Source organism: Haliaeetus albicilla, chromosome 5 (genome assembly GCF_947461875.1).
Source record: "Haliaeetus albicilla chromosome 5, bHalAlb1.1, whole genome shotgun sequence".
Lineage (NCBI taxonomy): Eukaryota > Metazoa > Chordata > Aves > Accipitriformes > Accipitridae > Haliaeetus > Haliaeetus albicilla.
This window is the reverse complement of record NC_091487.1, coordinates 12,050,086-12,074,675: the sequence shown is the minus strand read 5'-3', so window position 1 is coordinate 12,074,675 and position 24,590 is coordinate 12,050,086. Positions and strand designations below refer to the sequence as shown.

At 49.5% G+C, this 24,590-nt stretch overlaps 1 protein-coding gene and 1 non-coding gene across 6 annotated transcripts; both read left to right on the top strand.

Annotated features, from left to right (window-relative positions):
• The first annotated feature begins 726 nt into the window (after nt 1–726).
• EIF5 (eukaryotic translation initiation factor 5) lies at nt 727–8,716 on the top strand. Of its 5 annotated transcripts, XM_069783388.1 has the most exons (13): nt 727–843; nt 1,014–1,206; nt 2,554–2,751; nt 3,299–3,578; nt 3,845–3,926; nt 4,152–4,324; nt 4,654–4,765; nt 5,465–5,604; nt 6,123–6,281; nt 6,475–6,636; nt 6,927–7,091; nt 7,368–7,502; nt 8,317–8,716. In XM_069783388.1, the coding sequence occupies exons 4-13, from the start codon at nt 3,507–3,509 to the stop codon at nt 8,407–8,409; spliced, it is 1,293 nt and encodes a 430-aa protein (XP_069639489.1). In that variant the 5' UTR covers nt 727–843; nt 1,014–1,206; nt 2,554–2,751; nt 3,299–3,506; the 3' UTR covers nt 8,410–8,716. The 5 variants fall into 5 exon arrangements, with proteins under 5 accessions (XP_069639489.1, XP_069639487.1, XP_069639490.1 ...); XM_069783386.1 differs by lacking the exon at nt 2,554–2,751 and having other exon boundaries at nt 728–843; XM_069783387.1 differs by lacking the exon at nt 727–843 and having other exon boundaries at nt 865–1,206.
• Nucleotides 5,127–5,250, top strand: LOC138685556 (small nucleolar RNA SNORA28). Its single transcript, XR_011324856.1, has one exon. It is a non-coding gene; the product is annotated as a small nucleolar RNA SNORA28 (small nucleolar RNA).
• Nucleotides 8,717–24,590: the final 15,874 nt, after the last annotated feature.

Here is a 24,590-nt window from a genome sequence, read left to right as displayed (position 1 = left end):
AGTCGCAACCCACCCAGACTTTCATTCCTACTGCATTGCAGGCTTCGCTTCCATCAGAAGCGCAGCCCCACACGCCTCTCCCCAGCCCCGGCCGGGCGTGGGCTGGCTGCCACGGCGAGCGGGAGCGCGGCGGGGCGAGGGGCACCGCCGGCCTCCCCCGGGCCCGCTCCGCGCCGCCTGCCTGCCTGTGGAAAGCGAGGGCGGGGAGCGCGACTCGGGCCCCTTCCCGAAGCCCCCGGCGCCCGCGGCCTACGCGGGCCCGACCCCAAACGCGAGGCGCCCTGCTAGACCGCGGGGGCTGGGCCGGGCCGTGCCGCTCGCCTCCCGGGAGGGCTGGCAGCCCTGAGGGGAAGCCGAGGGGCCCGAGGGGCCCCTCCCTGCCGCGGGGCGCGAAGCGGCGCTGACCGCCGCGGGTGGGCACGGGAGAGGTCTCTCCGCACAGCCCAGCAGGAAGGAAGGGGAGGCCGGGGGAAGCGCGAAGCCCCGGAGCCCCCCGCCGCCGCCGGCGCCCTCCCCGGGCCCTGCCGCACTGACTCAGCCCTCGCCAGCTCCCGCACCTCCCCCCGCCGCCTCCCGCGCCCTCTCGCGAGACTCGGTCGATGTAGACGCGATGTCCTTTGGGGCACCGGCGGGGGGAGGGCAGAGGGGGAGGGAGGCGAAGCCAGGGGTGCCTTGATTGATAGCGGTCGCCGCCAGTAGGTGAGGGGGACGGCGAGGCCTTAGCCAATAGCTTCGTCCCAAGGCGAGCGGCGAGCCAATGGCGGGGCTGGGGGGGCGGGGCACGCCGCTGGCTGATTGATCCCAGCTTTGGCGTTGTTCAGTTAGAGCGAGAACATTCTAGAGGTGAGTACGGGGCAGCCATTGCCGGGGTCCCATCAGCCGCCCCCTTCTGCCTGAGCTGCGCGCCAGCCGCCGCCTCTCCCTCCCCCCTTCCCTTTTTTCCCCCCTCCTCCTCCTCCCTCTCCTCACAGGTGTCGCCACTAACGATGCCCCTGATTGTGTCTTGCCCGCAGATTGTCCGGCACTGCTGTCCCTGCTGATACCGCCCGCCCCAGGACGCCGGGACCCGGAGGCTGCGGCGTCCGCCTCCGCCTCCCTCTCCGTCCGGATATAAGCGCCCCCACGGCCCTGTTCTCCTCGCACACTCGGCTTCGTCGCAGCCCGGGGCGAGCAGCGTTGGGTTTATGTCTTTATTGGACGAAAACGGTGAGTATTGGCACTGGGCTAGAGCGGGTGGGGACAGCCGGGATTGAGAGGAGGGTTTGGGTCCTGGGAAGGTGGAGGGAGCGGGCGGGCGCCTCAGGCTGGGCTGGAGCGTCGGGTCGTCGGTAAACGGTGGATAGTGGGAGAGGTTTTGTGTATCGAAGTGTCCGGGACCTTGATGGGAGAGGGAGGAGAAAACGACGAAAAAAACCCTAAAAGCCCCAGAGCTTCAGTTGTACCCGTTTGCTGATTTTGGGGTGGGTTTTTTTGTCTTTTTTGTTTTTTCATTTTTTTTTCTTACAATTCCCCACTACCGCCATGCGATGAGACAAGATGGCGGCGGCTGGGGCCGCGCCTCCCCGTGCTGTGGGTGGGCGGGGAGGGGGCGCGGGGAGCTGTGGCGCAGTTACAAACCCGGGGGGGGGGAGACACGCCTGCTCCTGAAGGGTTAGCCCCGGGGCGCGGGGGGAGACGGGGGACAAGGAGCGGGGGCGGGGGGCAGCCGGGGAGCGTCCCCCTCTCGCAGTTGGAGAGCGCACGCGTGGCTGGAGGTGATTCCCCCGCCATGTCTTCCAGGGCTGACTCAGTGCTTAATTGCTGCATTTATGACTCATCATAGGCTGAGTGGGGCGGGGAAACGGTGCTTTGAAGCAGGGAGTCTATCTGCCTTCCCGCTCTTTACTCTGTGCATAGCATGGGGGGGGGGGCGGCGGCGGGGGGGGGTGGTGCTTGGGATGAGGTGTCCTAGGGACCAGGAGAGGGAGCTTTAGTCTACAGCAGACAAAAGCTGTAATCTGGAAGGAGGGCAAACGGCATGTTCTGCCTGAGAGCTCATGCTCAGTCACCGAGATACCTGCTTCCTCAGTGCTTCTGCAGGCACGTGGCCAGGTCACGTGGTGGCTTTTTTTAGATGCCGTGGGGAAGGAAGGCTCGAGCTTGAAACAGAGTCCGTGGTGCACTTTTTGCTGAGGAAGGGCAAAACTGCATCTGGGCTAATGTAGAACACAAGGCACATACAAATCTACTCGCTTTTTGTGTGAAGAAATCGTGAGCCTGACCGGAGGGACTCGGACCACGTGGAACCAATAGACGTGCTTTTATGCATAAATACTAGGAAGGCTATTTTAATGTGTCAACGCTTCTGTCATTAATGATAACAACATGATGACGTGTCAGAATAGCCATACTGTAGTCAGGGTTGCCTGTGTAGTCAACCAGTTGTGGCTTAAGTACTCTTAGAGCTGATTATAGAGACACATGCTAATTTAAATATGTAAATACTGCTTAAGGCAACTTTAATAATAGGATTCATCCTCCTTCCCCTTCCTTCCCCTCCCCCCTTCCCCTAAGAAAAAAATCAACTGGAAAAGCTGCTGCACTGCTCTGTACCTCTGCATTGCTAGGCTTTCTACAGTGAAGCAACTTATGTCAGACTTTATCAGGCTTATTGTTAAGTCAAAACTCAACAGAAGCTGCTATGAGAATCCATAAGTGAGAGGGAGAATTACCTAATTTTCAACTCTTTTCTACTCCGATCCAAAAAAACTGGTAAGCCATGTAAAAATTATGTTGGGCTACAGATTGGTGCTGCTTCATCTTACTGATATTTCTCAACATTCTGACAGCTTCCGTTTATGTGATGGGTTCATGCTATGATGTGGAATTTGAAACTGTTTTCCAGATCTTTCTCCTGCTTCCTGCAGCCTGAAATGTATCACATGACCCACTTGGTGCAAGACCCATTGGTCTCTGTAATAAATCAAGCAGTGTTCCTTTCCCTTCCTTATTAATTGCAGCACTCTTCAGGAGTTAATTGTACAGAAAATAGCTTTAAGCTGTTCAATGCTTTGGGTAGTAAGAAAAAAGAGGGTGGAAGGCTCTGTGGTGTAGTTGAGGAAAAGTTCCTTAGCAGTATACAATTCAAGGCTGTTGGTTTCAGTTCCACAAGTTGAAGAAAGCCATAGCATAAAGAATGTTTGGAGGTTTTTTCTTCTTTTCACTCTATAATATAGTCCCTTATATAGCTCTGTAGCAAAACCTGATTGGCGCACGTTAAGATAAACTTCCTTTCTTTTCTGTTTATTAACACTTGCAGAGCTGTTGCGCAGCCACTGGTACCTGTATTGGGGAAACATAGCATACAAGCAAGAACCTTACAGCCTCAGTGGCGAAAATTTTTTCATGTCAGAGACCGAGAACTCTTGCAGTCGTTTATGTCATCCCGTCTTCTCCAGACAGAAGATACCAAAAAACTGCAATCAAAGATCTCTTCATCTTATTGATAAAGCTACTAATAAGGCAAAATGTCTGTCAACGTCAACCGCAGTGTTTCAGATCAGTTCTATCGCTACAAAATGCCCCGTCTGATTGCCAAGGTAACTTACTAACCATTAGTGCTAAGTAGGTAGTGTTTCACACCACTTGCTCTCTTGATAGAGGAGGAAGAGAGGTGTGAGGTAATGATAATGTTTAGCCAGTCAGAGGGCAAGGAGGATGTTTGCTCCTTTCTGTCTGGACTAAGTGCACATTAGCTCTTCTAAGACACACTGCAAAGCAGAACTTAGATGTAGTGAAATGGGGAAAATGCACACTGGGTTTGGCTGTTGCAGTCACTTGATCTTAAAACTTTTTTTTCTTTTAGGTGGAGGGCAAAGGAAATGGAATAAAGACAGTTATAGTCAACATGGTTGACGTTGCAAAGGCGCTTAATCGGCCTCCAACGTGTAAGTAGTCGAGTGACACAGCACTTTTTTTTTTTGTGCTTTTGTGTTCAAAGTGGTAGTGTTACATAGCTAATAAGCATTAACACTGTTTTTTCAAGGTTTGTAAGAAAGAAATGTGACTATCTCAGGATGAAATAGTGAACAGAAAGAAGCAATGGCATATTTAATTGCTGTTAAAAATCACAAGATATGAGAGCAGTGGTGATTATTATACTTTCTTTACAGATCCTACCAAATTTTTTGGTTGTGAGCTGGGAGCACAGACCCAGTTTGATGTTAAGAATGACCGTTACATTGTCAATGGATCTCATGAGGCGAATAAGCTGCAAGACATGTTGGATGGATTCATTAAAAAATTTGTTCTCTGTCCTGAGTGTGAGAATCCTGAAACTGATCTGGTGAGTGCGCTCAGTCTATTGGGGTAGCGCTATGGAAACACTTCGTTAGATGTTTATGGAGATGGTGTGAATTTAATAGCCAACTTGAATATCTGTGAAGAGAAAATCCAGTACACACACACCCCCTGTTTGGGCAAAGCTTTACATTTTAACAGTTCAGAATTGTAAGCTAAATTGCTACTTACAGACTTGCTGTGGTGGGGGTGATATAAAGTATTCAAACCTCTGGCTTAAGCCTGTGGGGATGATAATGTAAACATCAGGTTTAGACTTTAATACTTAATTGTTCTGTAAGTGGTATGTTAACTGGAGGTTGTTCTGTTTTACAGCATGTCAATCCTAAGAAACAAACTATAGGTAACTCTTGCAAAGCCTGTGGCTATCGAGGCATGCTTGACACAAACCATAAGCTCTGCACGTTTATTCTCAAAAACCCACCTGGTAAGTGTGTTTCCTTATCTAGTGAGTAAAGGGAGCTTCTTCAGTGTGAGTGAGGTTAATGGAAGCAGAAAATAATTAAAGTGTAAAAAGACTCAAGCACACTCACAGAGTATGTTTGTGGGTCAGGATGAAGCAGCTGTGTTCATACTTTCAATATGAGCAGTCTCTTCCCTTGTTATCCTGTATTCTTCCCAAGTAGAAGTATTTGAAGAGTTGGATTTGCCTGTGCAGGACAAGACTCAAGAGGGGAGCTAGTCAGCCAGGAGCTCATTGCAGTTTTGCCTTCAAGTCAGTGGGAAGTAGAAGGGTAGGAGGTAAAAGCAGTATAGTAAATGCTAACTGTAATGTACTTGGTCTGTGCAAGCAACACTCTGTAGTAAGCATCTAGTTGCCTGCTGCAATTTAAGCTTGCTAGAATAGAAAAGTCTAACCTATTCCAGGGGTCTCTGTGTTGTGAGGTCACCTGTTATATAGACTTGGACAACCTTATGTCTTGATGAGAAATGAGACTTGCACCAGAACCAGGGGTTTGCCGAGCAGGTGTATATCTGCCCTGAGTGTATCTGGGGGTGGGTACTATACATAACTTGCTACTAATAAAAGCATCCCAACTCACTTGGGGATTTGGCAGAGGTGAGGTAGTGCAGGGACTTCAGCTTTCACTAGTTCATGGAATAAAACATTAAAATTAACTTGCAGAAAGTGGTGACACTGGTACAGGAAAGAAAGAAAAGGAGAAGAAGAACAGAAAAGGCAAGGACAAAGAGAATGGTTCTGTGTCCAGCAATGAGACACTTCCACCCCCACCACCAGAGGAGATTACACCTCCACAGGTTGTGGTAAGTAGAAGGGAAAGCAGGGAGATGGGCGTGTGTGGTGTCTTGCTCTAATTTAAATCACTGGTATTCCCTGCTAGTCAGCATTGCACCAAAAGTTCTTATTGTATCCAGAACTTCATTGCTGGAATAGAAGTATCCCTGGGTCTCCTTTATGGCAGCTTTATCAACTCTTCAGTAGCAGTGTTTTGTGTTCCTTACTGAGTGAAAGCTGCATACCCTTTACAGTCCAGGTCCCTGAAAAGGAGTATCTCATGAGCGTATTAGATAGGAGTGGTAAAACTGCTCTTCAAGTCACCCTGCAGATGGCTACAAACTCGTGTCTAGCTTACGTTACTTCTTCCCTACATCTACCCTTTCTCCATCATCTTTGACTTCCAAATAATAGTATAACCCTTTCTTTAGGGAAAGATCAAAATTGCCTGTTTAAAAACGCTCTCAAATCTGTATTTGGAAAAGACACCTATTGCTAAGCTTGTAGTAACATTGTGTGAACCTGTTGCTTTGGTTTTGTTTTTGAGGAGGAGGAGGATGATGATGATTGGGGTGAAGACACAACAGAAGAAGCCCAGAGGCGTAGAATGGATGAAATTAGTGACCACGCGAAGAACCTCACACTTAGTGAAGACCTGGAAAGAACGGTGGAGGAGAGAGTCAACATACTATTTGACTTTGTGAAGGTGAATATTTTCTGGTGGTTTGCTTGGTAGTCTGCTGCAGTTGTATAAAATGTTGGTAAGGAGTCTTAAGTGCAAGCTGCTTAAGCTTCTACCAAAGTAGTTCCACCAGTGGTGGGGAAGGAAGGGGTGCAATAGAGCATTGACGCAGACCTTGGTAGCTCTAAAATGTTTCTATCTGTTACTGTCTTTGTAGAAAAAGAAGGAAGAAGGTGTCATTGATACTTCTGACAAAGACATTGTAGCAGAAGCAGAGAGACTGGATGTAAAGGCTATGGGCCCACTAGTTCTCACTGAAGTCCTTTTTGACGAAAAGATTCGTGAACAGATAAGGAAATACAGGCGTCACTTCCTTCGTGTAAGCAGCCTCTTCTTTTGCATCCAATGTAACAACTGTTGGGTTGGCTTTTTGTAACAACTGCTTTTGACTCAGTTCTGGATTGCTTGGTACTTTGGGGAAGAAGGCTTTTTGTAGTTTGTTTTGTTTTTTTAAATTCCTCCTTAACTAGGGAGAACTGCTGGGAGCGATAGTATGAGCTGTTGTAAATTTTCTTATCTCATTTTGTTGAGAAGAGAAGCAGCAGTCCTTTCTGGAGAGGGGAAAAAAAAAAGCTAACTTACTTGTGTTTACTTTTATCATTATTTTAGTTCTGCCACAACAATAAGAAAGCTCAACGGTACCTTCTCCATGGCTTTGAGTGTGTGGTAGCCATGCATCAGTCTCAGCTTATCTCTAAAATACCACATATTTTGAAGGAAATGTATGATGCAGATCTTCTCGAAGAAGAAGTCATCCTTGGCTGGGCAGAAAAGGTAAGGGGTAGTATTTCATGTACTATACAAGCTAAGTACCTGGATGTAGTATACTGTGTCTGGTTTCTCCATTCTGGTGTAGCTTCTCATGCAGATGTCTTTGAACAACTAATCTGAGAAGTTAACTGTCTGGGAGAAACCTCCCTTTCAAAAATGGGCTGTTCAAGGCAGCGAGGTGAGGTGAGAGTTTGAAGTTAGGCTTTTGCTGTGTTTGGGTATGATCTAATGTAAACTGCTCTAGTGTTCAAACAAAGTCTGGTTACTTCTGTCTTTCAGGCCTCAAAGAAATATGTATCAAAGGAGCTTGCCAAAGAAATCCGTGTCAAAGCAGAACCATTTATTAAATGGCTAAAGGAAGCTGAAGAAGAATCTTCCGGTAATGAAGAAGAGGATGAAGATGAAAACATAGAGGTAGGAAGGGCTCGGTTCCTGTAAACAACTCCAAGGTTGTGGTGTTCCTGCATGCTGAAGTCTTTGTCTTGCTGCACTATAAAATAGCTTAGCTTACTTCATGTATTACTGCGCATGTTGGGAGGTGGAGGGACACCTCATGTCTAATGCTGTGTCAGAGTGTTTTTGCTACACATAGTCACTTGTCTACCTGAGATCCTTTTTGTAATGGTACAGGTGCATGTTAATAGCCAAGGACTATCATTGTGGAATAGCACAGTCTCTTGCACAGTAGAGTAGTTCATGTAGTGGAAGATTGACAGGAGGTATTGTGTGTAAAGCCTCATCTTCTAGAAGAGTTAGTGGGTGTATGTTAGAAAAGCTGGTTAAAGAACAAATGACCGTTTTCCTCATGGTGTAGGCCTAGGTAAAATCCTTTAGCTATGCTCCAGCTGACTGTGGCTGGGATTTTTTTTTTTTGCACGTGGGCTTTTTGTTTGTTTATTCTCATCCCAGTAGTACCTACTCTTGTTCCTGGGTATGAGATCCTACTTCATACAGATACACATGCATGCCCCTGCTTTCTAAAGACAGATGTTACGGCATAGTTGTAGTGTTGGCATGCCTGAACTCAGGTTTCCTATGCAGCATTAATTCTTGTAGGGGAAGATGGTGTGCAGTGCATTTCAGAACGGAGCAGCGTGTTAAGCGGGTCATGGCAATAGACAGGAGGGCTGTTGAGCAGGCGGGTGTGTTGCAGCTTCTGATGTTAAAATTACTCCAGTGCTTAATGACAGTAGGTGCTGTAGTAAAAGTAAGTGTCTTGTTTCCACAGGTGGTGTACTCTACAACTGCCAGTGTACCTAAAGTTGAAACTGTGAAGCCTGCAAACAATAAAGATGATGATATTGATATTGATGCCATTTAAAGTGATGCAACATAGCTTCCAGCATAATAATGCAAACTTCTCTGCATTTTCTGCCAGAAGTGTGACTTGTATGTGCACAAGCTGAAATGGCTTAACATCCTGCTACTCTTTGTACTCTAAAATGTATCTTTTTACTGTGACTGGTCTTGTGTAACTAAGCCTAATACCAAGGAGTCAGCACGTCGGTGAACTGATCTAGTTTGCAACTGGCATGTTCTGTTTTGTTTTTCTAACTTGTGTTGGACACATACTTGGAGCACATTTATACAGTTGTGGAAATAAAGGATTTGGTTTTGGTCAATCTTCATTTGTGACTTTGAACTCCCCTTATTTCTTTTCCAAGTAAGTATTTACATAACTTGGTGAAACATGTAAAGTTGAAGACAAAATGGCAAAAGCTGATGTGCGAAGTTTGAGACAAAATGACAAAAATGTCTGACTAAGGCAAAAAAATAACCTTAGCTTAGAGGCTGTTGCAACAGTGGAGACTTGAAACCCTGGGCAAGAAGCAGGTGTTGGGTAATCTGCAGCGTACAGATGCCAGCTTCTTAAAACAGAAGGCAACCGGATTGTGATCTGTGCAGGCTTTTTTTTTAACAAAAACTTCCACAGGTATTCATTACAGAAGTTGGGGTTTTTTTCTGATGTTTTCAACAGGTCCATTAAGTACAGGTTTCAGGGCTCTGACCAGAGCTGAGGGAACCAGTACCTCTGCAGTTAACATGCATTGCCACTGAATAGCTGGCTGTGGCTTTACACACTGCTGTGTGGTGTCATCATAGCACAGGAGACTGGCATCCTGCTCCAGGCTGATTTGGGGGGTGGAGGGAGGTGAAGAGGGCATGATCTGTTTACTTGAGCACAGGAGCCCCTGATGCTGACCTGTATAGCTGTGGAAGTGAGTTCTGTAGATCCCAAAGGCCAGTGCAGAGGTGCCAGATTCCTTCAGAAACAAAGAGGAACTCGGTCTATCTAAATCGGGAAATGTGTGACATGGTGAGCAATGGGTTTTGGTGTAGGTATGTGGGTCAGTGCAGGGGCTTTGGGGAGAGGGTTTTTTTTTTTGTTGCCCTTCACAGCCTTCCACTCTGGAAAACCAAGAGTGGCAAGAGGGTGATAATGTTTTCTTTCATTGTTGAGATTCAGTATTAAAAGTTCTGAGAGATCAAGGTGCCAGTGCAGTGAGCTGCTTTTTCTAGTCAAACTTAGAGCAGAATTTGCAGTTGGATGAAGGGGAAGATTATGTTTGCTGGGTGCAATAGTGGTGACTTGAGCTGTGGGTTTTCCTCTCCAAAACTGGGGTGTAGGTCTGTGAACTTGTGTTTGCAGGTGGCCCTGGCAGCAAATTGTCACTTGGCACTAGCAGATGTGACAAACAGCATTAGAAAGATGGGGTGAAGCCAGGAAGCATTTGAAAGTGTTTAGATGGATGTTTATTGTAGTACAAAACCATGATTTTTCAATTGAAATACAGGTTTATTCCTGGCTTCTTTTTCTCTAAAAGAAAATGCCATTATAGGCATTTGCCTGCCAGGCTGCAAGGTTGAGATCCTCTGAAAAAATCCCAGCTGAATACAGTATCACTATTGCAGAGCTGATGATTTTTGCCTGCTATTCCTGTAGAAAACTGTAATGGGTGGGGTTTTGTTGTGCGGATAGAATTAAGAGACTAGAACCTGTGGAACTTTTTTAAAGTGAAAGGCTACAAGTTCAGGGCTGGTGACAAGCTTGACAGGGAAGGGTTAAAAACACTGTCTAGCTGGAGGCAAGGTTTCAGCCCTGGCTTTCTTGCATATGTGTATCAACAGGTTGGGCATGACCAATACCCGGATAATGAAATCATTCAGCAGTATCTCCCAGTCACCTTGGTGATGCGGTTGTAGGACTTCACAAGTTGTACCTCCCTGGTAGTCACTTACCTGTTGCAGTGGGAGGTGGGTGCTTGTATTGTGGGTAGGAGTGTGAGCCAGCTTTGTCTTTCTGAGCAGAATTCCTGCTTGTGCAGGCACTGAGAAGCCTTACACTCCTGGGAAAGAGCGTCACAGCTGCAATGTTGAGAAATGCTGTGGCCCCTTAACTGAGTGTACAGGAGAGCTCCCTGCAGCATGGGCAGGCACCACCTTCTGATTCTCTGAGGCTGATTCTTAGCTAGTGTAGGTCAGCAGGGTTCACCAAAATAATCAGTTGCTCCATGCTGATCATCTGCAGCTGCGGCTTTGCAGATCTGGGTTGATACCAATGCCATCTCTAGGATGTGACTGAAAGGTTTCTGTGTGAGGTATGTGTTGCATGGTGTTGGCTGCTACCAGCTGTGACAAGGTGAAGTTTCATTCAGGGTGTAGTTAAGTTTCATTTTAGAGTACACTTAATTGTAATTGCATGCTGCCACCAAAGGATGATATTTTTTTTCCACCCCAAGACCTAGTGACTAGCAAGACAGACCTATTCTTTCCAGTAGGGAAACTAGGAAATAAATCCACCCGAAAAACAATTTTCCATAGGGTCAGTGAACTGATGATGTTATAGCAAAGCTGTGATGGTAGATTTGGGGTAAACATGGTGGGAGTGTGCAGAAAGTGAAAGTGTTCTTGTATGTAGTAGCCCACAGGTAGATCAGATTTAAGTGTGTTATAAAGTGGTACCCTAATATTCAGATATGGAGGAGGCTTCTAGAAGCCCTGAGGCCACCACTAACTGAAATTCCTGGCACTGAGTTCCACTTCTCACCCTATTTTCACACACATTGCTGTTTCCATCTCAGATTGTTAACTGAGGATTCCACCAGCTACTAATAAAAATGAGTGTTTGTTTTGTGAGTATTTCTTTAGGGAAGGAAAATGTCTGACTTAGAAGTTTCCTGAGTCTTTGAATTTATTGCTGCTGCTATCTGATTAAAAGTAACAAGTACATCTTCAAAAGGCAACTTGGTGTTTAGATACCATCTGCTCAAAGCTTCAAAGAGACTCCTGGCACCTGGAAAGGAAACAGTAAGTGTTGGGCGATTGCCCTCACTTGCTTCATACCGTACAGTCTCCCTGTTTAAAACCCTCAGTGTGAATGCTGTGATTTGGCAGGTGGAAGGTCTAGCAGCAGGTCCGTTAGCCTTGGCTTTACAAACCTTCATCTTCTCCCAGGGGCCTGCAATCAGGAGTTTTACTGCAGCTCAGCAGCCTTCATCAGTGGCTTCTCTTCATCCAGCACAATGGGGAGCTTCTCAGCTGACGGCTTTGCTTGGGGCAGAATCACGAGCAGATGAAAGGAGCTCAGCAGCTTCAGCTGAAGTTTGAAATCCTGATTGTTGTTGTGCATACAAGAAGTAAAATTGCCTGGTTTTACTCTTATTAATGAGAGCCTAAAAATCGTCATTAGAGGTCAGGGCCTCACTCAGCTGGATGTGGTAGACATGTATTATATAAAAGGACATTCTTTGCTCCTGAGAGTGTACAGCTTGGGCTTGTAGCAAGGCAATGACTAAAGATAAGAGTGATTTGAAGTGATTGCAGTAGGCATAGTAATGTGCTGAATGCTTTTTACTTCCCCTTGCTGTGGTAGCGGCTACCCCAGCTGGTGTAACCGCAATGTGACGCTCCCAAAGAGGTCAGCTTTTTAAACAGGGCGCAGTTTGCTCTGTGGGGTCACTTGTGTGACGCATTGCCACGAGGCTATTGTTCCTCCCCACTAAGATCTTCCTTGTTCTTTAGGTTGAGATGCTTGCTGAAAGATCCCAATCTCCACACAAGTCAAACAGCTGGATTGATTTGTTGCTGGCCAGATGTACCATAGAGTTAAAAGAGTTGATTTATAACTCTAATAAGTAATGTTTCCTATGTGGGTGTATTCTAGTTGTGCAAGTTCTGAACTTTGATGTTTGAAAAGAAGAGGTATCACTGAAAAGTAGTTAATGTAGCGATCTGTAACAATGCTGTCCTTTCATTTGAGGGCTGCTACAGGGTAGTAATAAGATCACAGCAATCCTGGGTTCCCGTGAAACCAGTGAACGGAAATGGCAAGGAGAGATGGAACAAAAGTAGCTGACCCACCAATTAATTAGTCTTCCAAACTGTGGCAGCTATTTTCTTCTCAAACTAATTACTCCAAAAGAGCCTCAGAGGGCTGTTGACTCCTTGGCATTCAGTAACACCACTGAACTGTGAAGATGTGGAACAGAAAACCTCGAAGCAAAGACAATAAAAAGCAGCTTGAAAACAATGTTCTTGAAAGCCTTATCTGTGAAATACTGTTTGCACGCTTAAATTTCAGCTTAAGTCTTATAAAGTTGTTGGAGCCATTGGGATTGCTTACATGCTTGACAGGCTGCTGGTGTTGTCTATGTTTTTCTTTTGAAGACAATCATCTTGCTGCCACAGAGGTGTCAGAATCTGTCTCCGGACCAAGAATTGGTGAGGAGCTGTTCTGGAGTCGCTGAACAGCTTTCCCAGGATACCACTTCCTTACCTAGTGTGGACCAGCACCAGGGTATCTCCACAGCTTCCTTAGAGCTGTGTCAGTTGGCATCCATCAAGGACGTGGCCCCAGCACACAGGTGATGCTGCTTTTAATTCAGTAAAATTCTGCAACTAACTCCTCGATGTTTTTCAGAGGAAAAAGAAAAAAATCTTTGATATCTTGGGTTAGGAACCCAAGAAACAGGGGTTCACCCAATCATTGTCAGTAAAACAGAGGAACGGTTCCTCCTATTGTGATGAGTGTCACAGAAATCCAATAAACGTTAAACCATCTTTTCTGGACATCAGTTTTTCTACTTGCACATGCTTCAATGTTGGTACTTACTAAATAGCTAAGACTCTTTAGTAATTTAGCCTCAGCAGAAAGCTGCATCCTGGGTTTCTGTGAATAGGATCCTATCAGCTTCCAGTGATGGCCATGCAAATCCGTCATGACGGGGCAGGTCCAGGGTGAAGCCAGGTCAGTAAGGCAAGGCCAGGATCAGCGAGGGCCATGGCTGGGCACAGGCATGCCCATGCGGGTATGCAAGCTTTACAAGGGCCCCAGCCTAAGTGCCAAGGTGGGGAGGCCCCAGACTGGGCTTCTCCCAGCTCCTTCTGCGTCACTCAGCTCCAAGGTTACTCGGCTGCATCACATCAGAGCTGACCTTGAACACAGGTGGCCATGCACCTGCAAGGAGGGGGGAGAGGTTGCAGAGCCTGTTCCTGCTCTCAGGACCGTGACATTTTCTGAGGCTGGAGCTAGAGAGTGCTGTTTTTTCCACTGCTAATCTTATCTCATTACCATGGTGATAGATGCATTTTCTGCACAGGATTTTCTTTCTCAAGGGGGGAAGAGATGATGCAAAGGAGAGCTCTGGTCTGAGCCTTGGGTCATAGCCACTTCAGCCATACATTGCAAATAAGGGAAGTATTAGCACCAAGAACTCAAAGGGAAGTTTGTGTGGGTGTTGTCTTATTCTCTCTGAATTTTTGCTTGATACTGATTTTTATATCTATCTGGTATTAATAAATCCCTGCTAACAGCACTGACGTCAATCGAGTATGGCTTTGTATCTGTGCAATTAAGGGAGACATCTGGCATCTTTAAAAGAAACATGAGGGAAGTGTATTTCCCCAGGAGAATCCCAGTCCTGTGTTGTCAGGGAATTCTTAATAAATTATTAATTAATAATCACTCTGATGGACAAAGTTACAGGTATACAAATTGCGAACAGAGTAGTTCACATAGGAAAAGACTAAATAAAGAAGGAAAAGGCTAAATAAAAAGACTAAGGGTTTTTCACGTGGTCTCTGAGGCTGTGAAACCTGGATTTAAAGGCTTCCATCTCCTGCCTCTGTTGTTCCTTCAGCCTGTGCTCATATTCTGTATCATGAGCCAGAGGAGCTGGCGGTCCCAGCTGGATGTGCTGTGGGGCTCGGGGTGGTTATGGGCGGTGGGCCAGCACACTTGGGGGAAATGGGAAGCAGGAGCACAGCTGCGATGACAGGAAAATACTGCTTTGTGTGGGGAAAGTCACGGGATTTTAAATAATCTCTTTAGATTCTCATTTGTCACCTGGTGTTTAATCCAGGAATTTGCATTCTCCATGCCTTCTCCGTGAACAGGATGGCTAGATTTTAGTTTCCATTTATTCTGCTGAAAGACTCCTACATAAGATCCAGAATGCAGAAGGGGCAATTTTAGGGAAAAAGTCATTGATTATCGATGGACTTTTAACAAAATCCGAAGAACCAGTTTAAACGAGACAAACGATGTCAGCCAGGTCCCATGAGGTCAGAACGATGTGGGAACTGCATCCACCCAGGCTGCTGTCAGGAGCACACCACCTCCAGAAGAGCTTAGGTGGAGTGGTACGGAAAAAGGGAAGGGAAACCTTTCTGTAAGGAAAGCAGGCTGGATCCTACGCAAATGGAGGTCACCAAAGAACAACACCCTCACCTTGCAGCCAAATGGAGGAGCCAAAGTTTTTAGCACGTAGCACAACTCGCTGAAGTCAAGAGTCCAGGGGTGAAAAAACCACCATACAAAGTAGTAACATGTAGGCAGAACTGTGTGCTCCTCATGCTGATTAAAAATAAAGGGGATGGGGGAGTGATGAGTCCTCCTAGCCAGCTCCTGGTCAATCCTGATGCCAGAAGACAGGAGCAATGCATTTGACTTTGGCAAAACAAAAGCCATAGGAATCAGGAGGTGCTCGTGAAGCCCCTGGAGCTGTGCAGCCAGCCTCTCTCCCCACTAACCAGTCTTGGTGAACCTCCTCACTTGCGTAGAACTGGAGATGCTTTCAGTTTTGCATGGCCAGGCTTGGGTGCCCGGGTGAAACATCTGCTCAGGACTGGTCCCCTGGGGAGAGCAGGAGTGTGTGGGCTGGGAGGGAGGCACAAGGGAGGCTGGGCTCAGCACCACGGGCACAGCTGGCCGCATCCTGGTCCAGGTCAGCGAGTGGGAAGCCAGGAGGTGAAGGTGGCCGTGGTACGCGAGTGGCAGAGGAGCGAGAGGCAACCGGTGGGGCCTTCCTGTTTGGTAACGCCAACAGGCTTGTCCCGGGCAAGGAGGTGGTTTTATCTGAATCATCGAGGGGGAACTGAGTGTTCCTGGTGGGAGGAGATGTGGGAGAGCAGGTACCTGTCTGTCGGGAGAGCCTTTTCTGGGGGCGTTCGGTGATGTGCAGCGGGGAGCTGTGGTGCTTCACAGGCACAAGACACTAACTGCTGCAGTTTCTTTTTTTCACATAGTCTTTTATGATATTGTCGCCGCCTTTGTTCCTGTTTTTTCTCAGTGCTGGGGGATGGGACTGGAAGACAGAAAGAAGCAGCGGTATCTCCAATACCAGAAAACCTGTTCGGCAGGAAAACCTGCAGATGCGTGCGGGATGGGGAAGGAGCGGCTGCACTCATGACCCAACCTGCCCTGCACACAGCAGGCCGGGAGGGTGATGGGGGATGACAGGCACCTTCCTCTGTCGTCCCCCCCCTTCCCACGAACCCATTCTCAGCCCTGGATTAAGGAGGCCGGCCGCAGTGTTGCGCCCTGCGGGGACTGCCGGAGCAGGCCGGGGGAGCTGGGGCCGGGCACGGGCTGCGCCAGGTGCCAGAAACGGGGGCGGGGAACGCGGGTTTTCCCGGCAAGGACCCGGCGCAGCCCGGCAGCCGCGGGGCCAGCCCCGCCGCCCCGCCCGGCACACGGCGCGGCCCCGCCCCGCCCCGCCCCGCCCCGCCCCGCCCGCCGCGCTGCGCTGCCCCCGCGCGGCCGCCAGGGGGAGCCCGTGCTCCCCCGTGGGGGTGAGAGTGGTGGAAATAATTCTCTTCCGAAACTACTGCCAAGAAAGTGTTCGAGAGAGAGAGCTGCAGCTGCCCCTCCGTCACACACGGTGTATAAACCAGGAGGTATTTTCTCCCCGAAGGTATAGAGTCTGTCAGTGTTACACCCAGGGAGGACTTGCCTGCGTTATGCAGGATGCTCTCAAGCCCCCGGGCCATGTAATCTCAGTTCACATGCTCCGAGGGCAAAATGATGCCCTTTACATCGGAGGATATATTCAGGCCGTACGTAGCCTGCTTACCCTCGGCAGCACTTTTGCCTGCAGGAACAACTACCGCATCTCCACACCCGGCATAGCGAACGCTGCGCAGGGTCAGGAGCTGCACCCTCTCTGCAGCTCCTGACTCTGTTTCCAGAGAACACGTCTTGTGAACAAGCTGCGCTTGTCCAAATGGTATGTGCCAGGGGATCCTGCACATGCAGCTGGGTGCTGCTTCGTCCACACAGGTGCCTGCCCTGTCCTGCTGATGATCTCAGGGGTTCAACCTTCCTCCTCCAGCGTGGGATGTGGCGGTGGCACTGGGAGGTAGATGGTCCCTTCTCACACACCAGTGACTCACCACGCAGCACCCTGCTGTCCCATGGTCCCCCTTCCAGCTGCATTCCTGGTACCAGGGATGCTGTAATTAAACACCTCCGAAGAGCTGTTTTAGTACAAGGGCTACCCACAGCTGCAGGGAACTGCAGAGAGAATAAAACTAATGGCCTGGCAACGCCATCCAGCTCCTGCCCAGCAGTCTGATAGGATGAATCTGAGCATCTTTTTTTTTCCCCCACTCTCCTGTGGTGTTATTTTTCTGCAATCATGTCGCACACAGCTAAACTTAAATGAAGAACACAATGGCAAGAGCATCGGCCATGGTGGAGGAGAGACCTCCTTACACGATCCCACCTGAAGCTGCTCCTGGACAGCAGGGTTGAGCATCTTGGCTTTGCTTGGGCAGTGAGAGAAGTGGCACAGGGGTAGTGGGATGGGTTGATGGAGGCTGAGTCGTCTGCCCATGCAGAGCACTGGGGGCACCAGCTGCTCTGCCATCCCCTTGGCTCTAGCACAGAGCGGTCCAAAAACTCGCTGTTGGCATCTGGCTGCATCCATGTAGCTCTGCCGGGCACAGGCAGGCGTAGCATCCCGCAGGGAGAGGCAAATGGATTTGCCTCTCCCCGTGGGACGCTATGCCTGCCTGTGCCCAGCGAAGGGGCTGAACAAGCTGCCATCCAAAAAAGCAGCTGCAAATCAGCAGTGGGTGCAAATCCATGAGGCTGAAAGCTCTGTGTATCACCGTAGCACCTCTGGTTGATTCACTTGACCTTTCCCACCAGCATCCCAGAGCCAACTAACTCCACTTACCCGGGGGCTATGGATATCTCCAGGAGACAAGGGTGGGCATCTCCCTCTTGTCTAGGAACCAAAGGGGTGCTCCTCAATGTGGTGGTTTCACAGTGTGAGTAGCTGCTGAGCATCAGGCGAGCTCCAACTGGTGTCTCTACACACAATGAGAAGGGAAAAGATCATCATGGAGAAAAGGGAAAATTTTGGGGTGATGTCTTTCCTTGAAAATGGAAGGAAAAAAAAAAATCATTTTTCATGATAAGTGAAGACACCAGAGGGGTTTTTTTTGAAAGATTTTTTTTTTTTACCCCCAGTCTTCCTAACTTCTTCAAACACAGCCTGCATCTTCTGGGAGGGCTTTTAGGTGACTGCCAGAGAAGTGAATTTATGGCTTTGCAGGTGTCAGCGAAGAAAAAGCCTGACTCTCTGACTCAGATTTAGGCAATTTTAATGTATTTGAGCTCCTCTCGCTTGACATCTGTGAAATCAGATGCCTGGGGAAACGCTGCTTGGCCCCAAGTGTCTCAGGGAGGTGGGACAAGTTGGACACCAAAGTCAAAAAGCCAGGTGAGTCATCATCCTGGGCCTGGGTGATGGGTGCCGTTTGTGGAGAGAGCGTGAAGGCAGTGCCACTCATGTCACCCTCAGAAAGGACAGGGTGGCTCCAGGAGGGTCCCTGCAGCCCCTTCCCTGTGCTCCAGGGCTCTCCGTAGCACTCCCCCACCCAGGAGGGGCCAGCCAGACCTTGCAAATCTCAAGGAGGTCCCCACATTTATAAGAAGTGGGGTGGTTTTTTTCCCCAAAGGAGGAGTATGATGGGAGCCGGGTCTCTGCATCCCTGTTTTCTTGTTCAGCTCTGAAACATTAAATCCATGTCAGGGCATTAAACCATCCCTTGTTTAGGCTTTCCCAGGCAGGTGTTTTCTCCATGCTGGGCTGCTGATGGAGACGGCAGGTTTCCCCCTCCCCACTCTCCCCCCACCTCCCCAGGCTTTGATCCCAGCAGCTCTGGAAACTAAGCTTTGAAAATACAGTGATTTCACAGATGTGTTGATTAGGAAATGAAATTCCAAGAAGCAAATGACAACTCGGCTGCACTGCTTGGCTCCGTGAGGCTGGAGCTCCCCACCAGGAAATGTATTCTCATTTTTTTTTGACACATCCAGGGTGTTGTATTATTAATAAAAAATGCAGACAGAACTTCTTAAGAGAAAATGACTTCCAAAGAAACTGCCTTTTTTTTAGTTTTTCCTGTGAATCTGTCATCTTGCTTGAAGACAGCTCAGTCCTTTCTTTCTTTTGCAGAGCAAATATGAAGCGTACGTTTACCCTGGAGCAGGGACAGTCTCCTGGGCATGCAGAAAGACCCCAGGGATTTGTCTCCCCTAGCAGGCTGTTAATCAAGGTTTCCAGCTTCATAGGAAAATGGATTTAATAGAGGCTGGAGAGAGGGCTGGGGACCGTCATGGTTAATTCTACAGAAAAATAACCCCAGCCTTGCAGTTGTGTGAGGACAGGATTGTGTCTAGTCCATCCAGCTGGGATGGGGAGAGGACTAGCTGATGGGGCTGCCTCCACAGCAGCCACGATGCCATATGGTGATTCTGAGTAGGTCTTTCTTATTCAAACATTCCAAAATCCAGCTCAGAGAGACAATATATTTTTCCTCTCCCATCTTAATAGCATTGTGCTTTTTTGAGAGGAGCTCCTGACACAATTCTGAGAATATCAGCCCAGGGTGGGAGGGTATTTTGGGGCTGATTCTTCTCATTTTTGCTATTGGGAAAGCAGGGAGTGCCCTCAGCAGGGCATGAACTTGGGCAGCTTTGCACTCCAAGCCTAGGTCAAGTGGGATGCCGGATCCACCCTGCCTAGCTAGTCACCACTGCAGCGGCTGGGACCTGCGAGCCCTCACTGGGACCACGCTCTGGTCCACAGCAGGGAGAAAAAATATGGAGGTAGGTTCCCATTTCTGGAAACTGCTATTTCCTTGTCTCGATATCTCGGCATCAGCCTGAAGGCAGCTGCAGGGTGGTTCAGACTCCTTTTGCTTCACCTGTAGGCACTTGGCTCCCTCAGGAACTGGACCCCAGGGAGCCCAACCTTGCAGGGTGGCCCCAGCTTTGGTCCTTGCAGCCCAGTAAGCCCAGAGCCATTGCACCCAGCAGAGCCCTGGGCTGCTCTGCAAGCACCCACCCATGCGAGGAAGCAACCCCAGAAATGTTTGGGTGGTGGATGCGGACAAGGTGGGCTCAGCAGCTTAGCGGAGAGGCTGGGGATGGGGGAGGATCCGTCAGCCTCCAGCGCCGACCACTAAGGGCAATGGCAGGGGCTGAGCTGGTTTGGTTTCAGAGGAGGTTCAAGGAGCTCTTTGAGGCTGGCAGAACTGCTGTGGGAGGGGAAAAACCAAAATGGGCTGTGCCTGTGAGGAGCAGCCATGTATCCATGGGGCACCCAGCAACCACGGGCTTGGGTGATGGTTCAAACCTGCTGAGGGTCACAGCTGCAGCAGCGGGTAGGACTTTGGGGGTATCGCTATTTGCTTTGTCTCCAGTTTAAAGTTTAATGGAAGATTTTTAAAGTAGGCTTGAAAGGATGAGGAGATGTTTGCAAGAACCTTTCTGCAAGGTAGCAATACCTGTGTAAGAGGAAGGAGGAAGATAATTTGCTGGTAAACATGGCAAGTACCCAGCAAAGGAATGACCAGCCTCTGGTTGGCACCACAGGTTTGATGTGAAAAGGCTGTAAAGGGCCTTCCAGGAAAAGGCAGATCATTTTTTCCTGGATGAAATGAGGAAAGAAGAGCCAGGGAAGTGATGCAAAGAAAACCTGTCAAAGCAACAAGCCACGAGAAGAAGCTTTGCAGAAGTGCTTTGAATAGGTGCGCATGCTATGACAGGGGATGTATCAGAGCCAGAGAGATTAAAGCATATAAGATGAGATGATGCTGGCCTAAACATGAAGGACCTTATCCTACTCTTCTCTAGCTTGCATATTCAGAAATATCAAGCAGACAGGATCTGATTTCAAAACACTGAACAGAGGTAGACACCAATAGCCTTTATCCCTGTAGACCTTCTTCCCCACCAGCACAGAAAGGGTAAACCTATTTCTCTCTCAGTAGGTTGCCTCCCTTCCCTTGGTGCTGCTTAATAATCACTCCAAAACCTACAAACGGATCAGCCCTTACATCTGCAGCTCATTCTGCACAAGACGTCCCGTTGGGAAGGGACTTTTTCTGGTGAAATGCAGGAAACCTGTTTTGTGCTCCCCAGCGCCTGTGCTGTGGCAGCCCCCACCTCCCGCTGCTCCCGTGCATGCAGGCATCCCCGAAATGCCAGAGGCTCACCCCCCTGCAATGTGGGGGATGCACGCAGAAGTGGGGCAGGAGGTGGGGATGCGGAGTGAGCACGGGGGGGGAGAAGGCTGAGCAGCCCCAATCCTGACTGCCGTCCCCTGCGGTATGAGGCCGCTCTGGTCCCTCCAGCTGGGTGTTCTCACCCATCCCCATCCTATCCCCATCCCCACAAAGAGCAGCTTGCAGGTGACATCTTTGACACCTCCAGCTCTCTCTCTGCACATCACAGCTCTTTGTATCTGGCAGCTAATAGCAGAGTGCTGGGGGAAGGGACCATATGCCAAAGCAGCTTGTCTTACTAATAAAATTACATGCCCCCCCTAGCAAGAGAAAGGTTTTGATATGTGATTAGAGCGGTGAGCAGAATATTTCCCCTCTCTCTGTGCTGTAGGTGATGGTTTTGCCTCTGTGCTGGTGGCAGGAGGCAGCTCTGTGATGGGACAGGGGACAGAGCCACCTCTGTTTGGAGTGACACCACAAAAAGCACAGGCCGGTGGCAGCCAGGAGCATGTGCTTCTGCCAAAAGTTCACTGACAGGAGTATGCAGAGTAAGCAGCTGCTATGCAGTGCGACAGAGCTGGAACAAAGGCAGCGGCTGAATTAATCTGCAGAAAGAGCCACCTTCCTTCACTCTGCTGCCTGCAGGGTGTGTGCTGCAAGTAACCACTGAATCACGACAGCCTGGGGTAATTAGAGGGTATGAAGCTCAGGCTCAGTTCAGCTGCACACAATCTCGCTCCCCTCCTTCCAAGGGACACTGTTTGTAGCTCTGAGGAGCTCTGGTGCTGTCCTAATTAACGATGTATCCTGTTAATGGTTGATCCTACACAGTGAATGCAGGTGTCAGTCGTTATTCAGACAGCAGCAGCAAGGTGATGGGTTTGCCCATCAGAGGGCAGAAGGTGTCCTGGCACCCTGGTCCTCTTCCAGAGGAGGAGAGGAGCCCAGGGGAGCGTGAGAAGCTGAGCTGCCTGGTGATGCTCTCATCCTCTCCAGGTCCTGTCTGCTCCCCACTGCTCCCTCCAGAAGCCAAATTGCATCTTATCGCAGCCGTGATTTCAAATGGAGCTGGTGTCCAGGGCCTGGCTGCAGGGAGGTGGCAGTGGCAGGAGGTTGGGCCCATGGGGGCTTGGGAGGCCCTGCAGAGCAGTGACGAATGCTCTGTCATGGGGCTACCTGTGGAGGTTGGCCCATGAGCATCCAAACCAGGGCCCAAACCTTTTCCTTGCCTTTTGCTGGCCAGCCTGACAGGCAGCCCAGTACCTGTGAAGGATGAACTGGTGGCCCTGTCCATCTCTCAGTGCATGGGAAAACATTATTTCTGCATCTTTTTCTAAAATATGTAGGAGTGCTAAATATGCAGGTCTGCTTCTCCAGAGCCCTGGGTTGTGTGACAGCGTTTGCTCTGGCGCGCAGTTGCTGGAAGGTGCTGCTGGGAGGAGCTGGGTACCAACCTGCACAGGGGAGAGACAGGCTCGCTAGGTTTGCTTTCCGGCTGGGGGAATCCCGATCTGCTTCTCCTCTCCTCCTCCTGGATAACACTTTTGTAACTCCTCCTGCTTTTTACGCTTGGGACTCCTGAAACCCCTGTCAACGGCGAACGCTGTCACCTTTGCATGCTTGGAGCTCTCTGGGGACTGGGACCCACCAGAGCAGTTGTTACAGACAGTTTTCCAGGGGCTGTCCCCTTCCCTAGCCCTCTTGCCACTACCCAATTCACTGGCCAGAGAGGAGGCATGGGCATGCACATGTTTCAGTATGTGTCTCATTTTTAATGCACTTATTTTTAGCTTGTTTTTGTGGCCCATAGAGGATTCCACAGGAAATCCTGCAGCCATGGGATCATGAAAAGCTCAGGTTCCCGATTGTGTTACATACGTTAACAGAGATGTGATCTATACGGGTTTTTTTAAAAAGCAGCTATAAATACTTCCTCCAGCTGCACCAATATCCCCTCGTCCCTCTTCCCTCCACGGCACCTGTTGACACTCATGCAGCCAGTTAAGATTAGCTGCTTCGTGGGGAAGGGAAGCCCTGACTCCAGAGCCATCCCTCCCTGCCCCGTCACAGCAGCACCTGGCCGGCCCGTTTCGGGAGGCCACTTGGGCTGTCAAAATTTGCACAACCCCAAAGGGCCAGCTCCGCTGCCGGGTTTGCTCGACCCAGCAGCGGTGCGGAGGAAGAGATGGGAACTGGCCCCACGTGATGTGGTGGCACCTTTCAGTCTGAGCCTCAGGGCAAGGGCAGCCCCAGCCTCCTGGCTGGGCAGCACCACCTCTGTGAGGAGGTTGTCGGTTCTCAGCCCTGCTTCCTTCCTAAGCTCAGGCCAGCCCAGGAGCAGGGGTGCTGAGGGCTAGCGTGCGCATGTGGGTTTTGTTTTGCAGCCGTGGGGTGCGCTGCAAAATGCATCATTTCCCTCCAGCTGTGGAAGCAGCTGGCTCGTTTGCAGGACCCCTCCGGGCTCGGCAGAATGAGTAATGCCTGCAGGGTTGGCCTGTGTTTGTAAAATACAGAGATACACGTGTATGCAGCTAGGGTTCACGGCACCCAAGCACGGGGGAGACTTTGGCGTTCTTCTGGCTAGAAGAAGAGGGACTTCTCACCCATGAGAGATGGCACTCAGTCTTTTTACCAGCTCTGAGCATCACAAGGGGAAGGTGATGCACAGGGTGCCCCGGTCCGACCTAGTGCATGCCTGGAGGAAGCACCTGCTGGGAACCTGTCCCATCCATTACGTGATTTGTGCAGCCTCCGAGCTCAATCCCGAGACCTTTTTCCATGTAGAGAAAACCCCAGTGAGGTGAGAGGGAGCTGTGACAAGGGCCAGTCCCTGCTTCTCTGCAAAGATGCCAGCTCCGTGCTGGTGTCCATGGTGGATGCTGCTCGGCAAAGTCCAGCTCTGAGCTGTGCCCATGGTTTTCCCAGCCCCACATGTTGTCATTCCCAGCTGCTGGTGAGTCAATCCCTGTCCATGCTGGTTACCTCCACAGCAGCTGTGCTCTGCTGCTCTGCAGAAAGCCTCAGCCATCTGGGGGAGCCTGTAATATAGTGGCTGCAGACAGTGTTCGCCTTCCACGCTGGGATGGAGCCAAGACTTTCTTGAAGGTTTGTTTATGCAGAAATTATCCAATTTATAAAGCGAGATTCCCTCATTTGCCATTTTCTCCCCTACACAAGAAGTGCCCTGTCCTGCTCTCTTGTCCCTCTCCCACCCGCTGGGTGACCTGTTCCCCTCCACCAACACAACTCATCCTCAGCAGGGGCAGGACTCAGACCCAGGCTTCCCGCTTCCTGGGAGAGCTGGAATCATGATGCAAATGGTTAAATTCATGCTGGTGGAGAAGTGTGACCAGCCCAGCAAGAGCTGTTCTGACATTTTGCATCTCCTTAGCCCACCAGCTCTGTATCAGGCTGCTGCTGGGAGCTGGCAAGCGTGGAATGGAGCTTGGCTTGGGGCCCCGGTGGTCTGGGTGAGTGCCATAACCCTTCACACTCCTCTGGCCTTGGGTTTGCCTGGAGAGTCCATCCTGGAGCCAGGAGAGCCGCCTGATGAAAGTTTAGCTGAACATGAAACACAAAATATCTTGGCTTTCACAAATGAGCATTTGGTGGTGAAAACTCACCTGTTGACTGCATCGTGAAACTTGGGGCCTAATGCATGAACTGGGAGATGCATTCAGGTCAAAGTTAAAGCAATCGGAA

Bases quoted from the DNA above. Each gene is read 5' to 3' on its own strand.
- EIF5 (XM_069783388.1), top strand. From the start codon at position 3,507: ATGTCTGTCAACGTCAACCGCAGTGTTTCAGATCAGTTCTATCGCTAC. The intron at 4,766-5,464 runs GTAAGTGTGTTT...ATTAACTTGCAG, and splicing joins TATTCTCAAAAACCCACCTG to AAAGTGGTGACACTGGTACA. The intron at 5,605-6,122 runs GTAAGTAGAAGG...TTTGTTTTTGAG, and splicing joins TTACACCTCCACAGGTTGTG to GAGGAGGAGGATGATGATGA.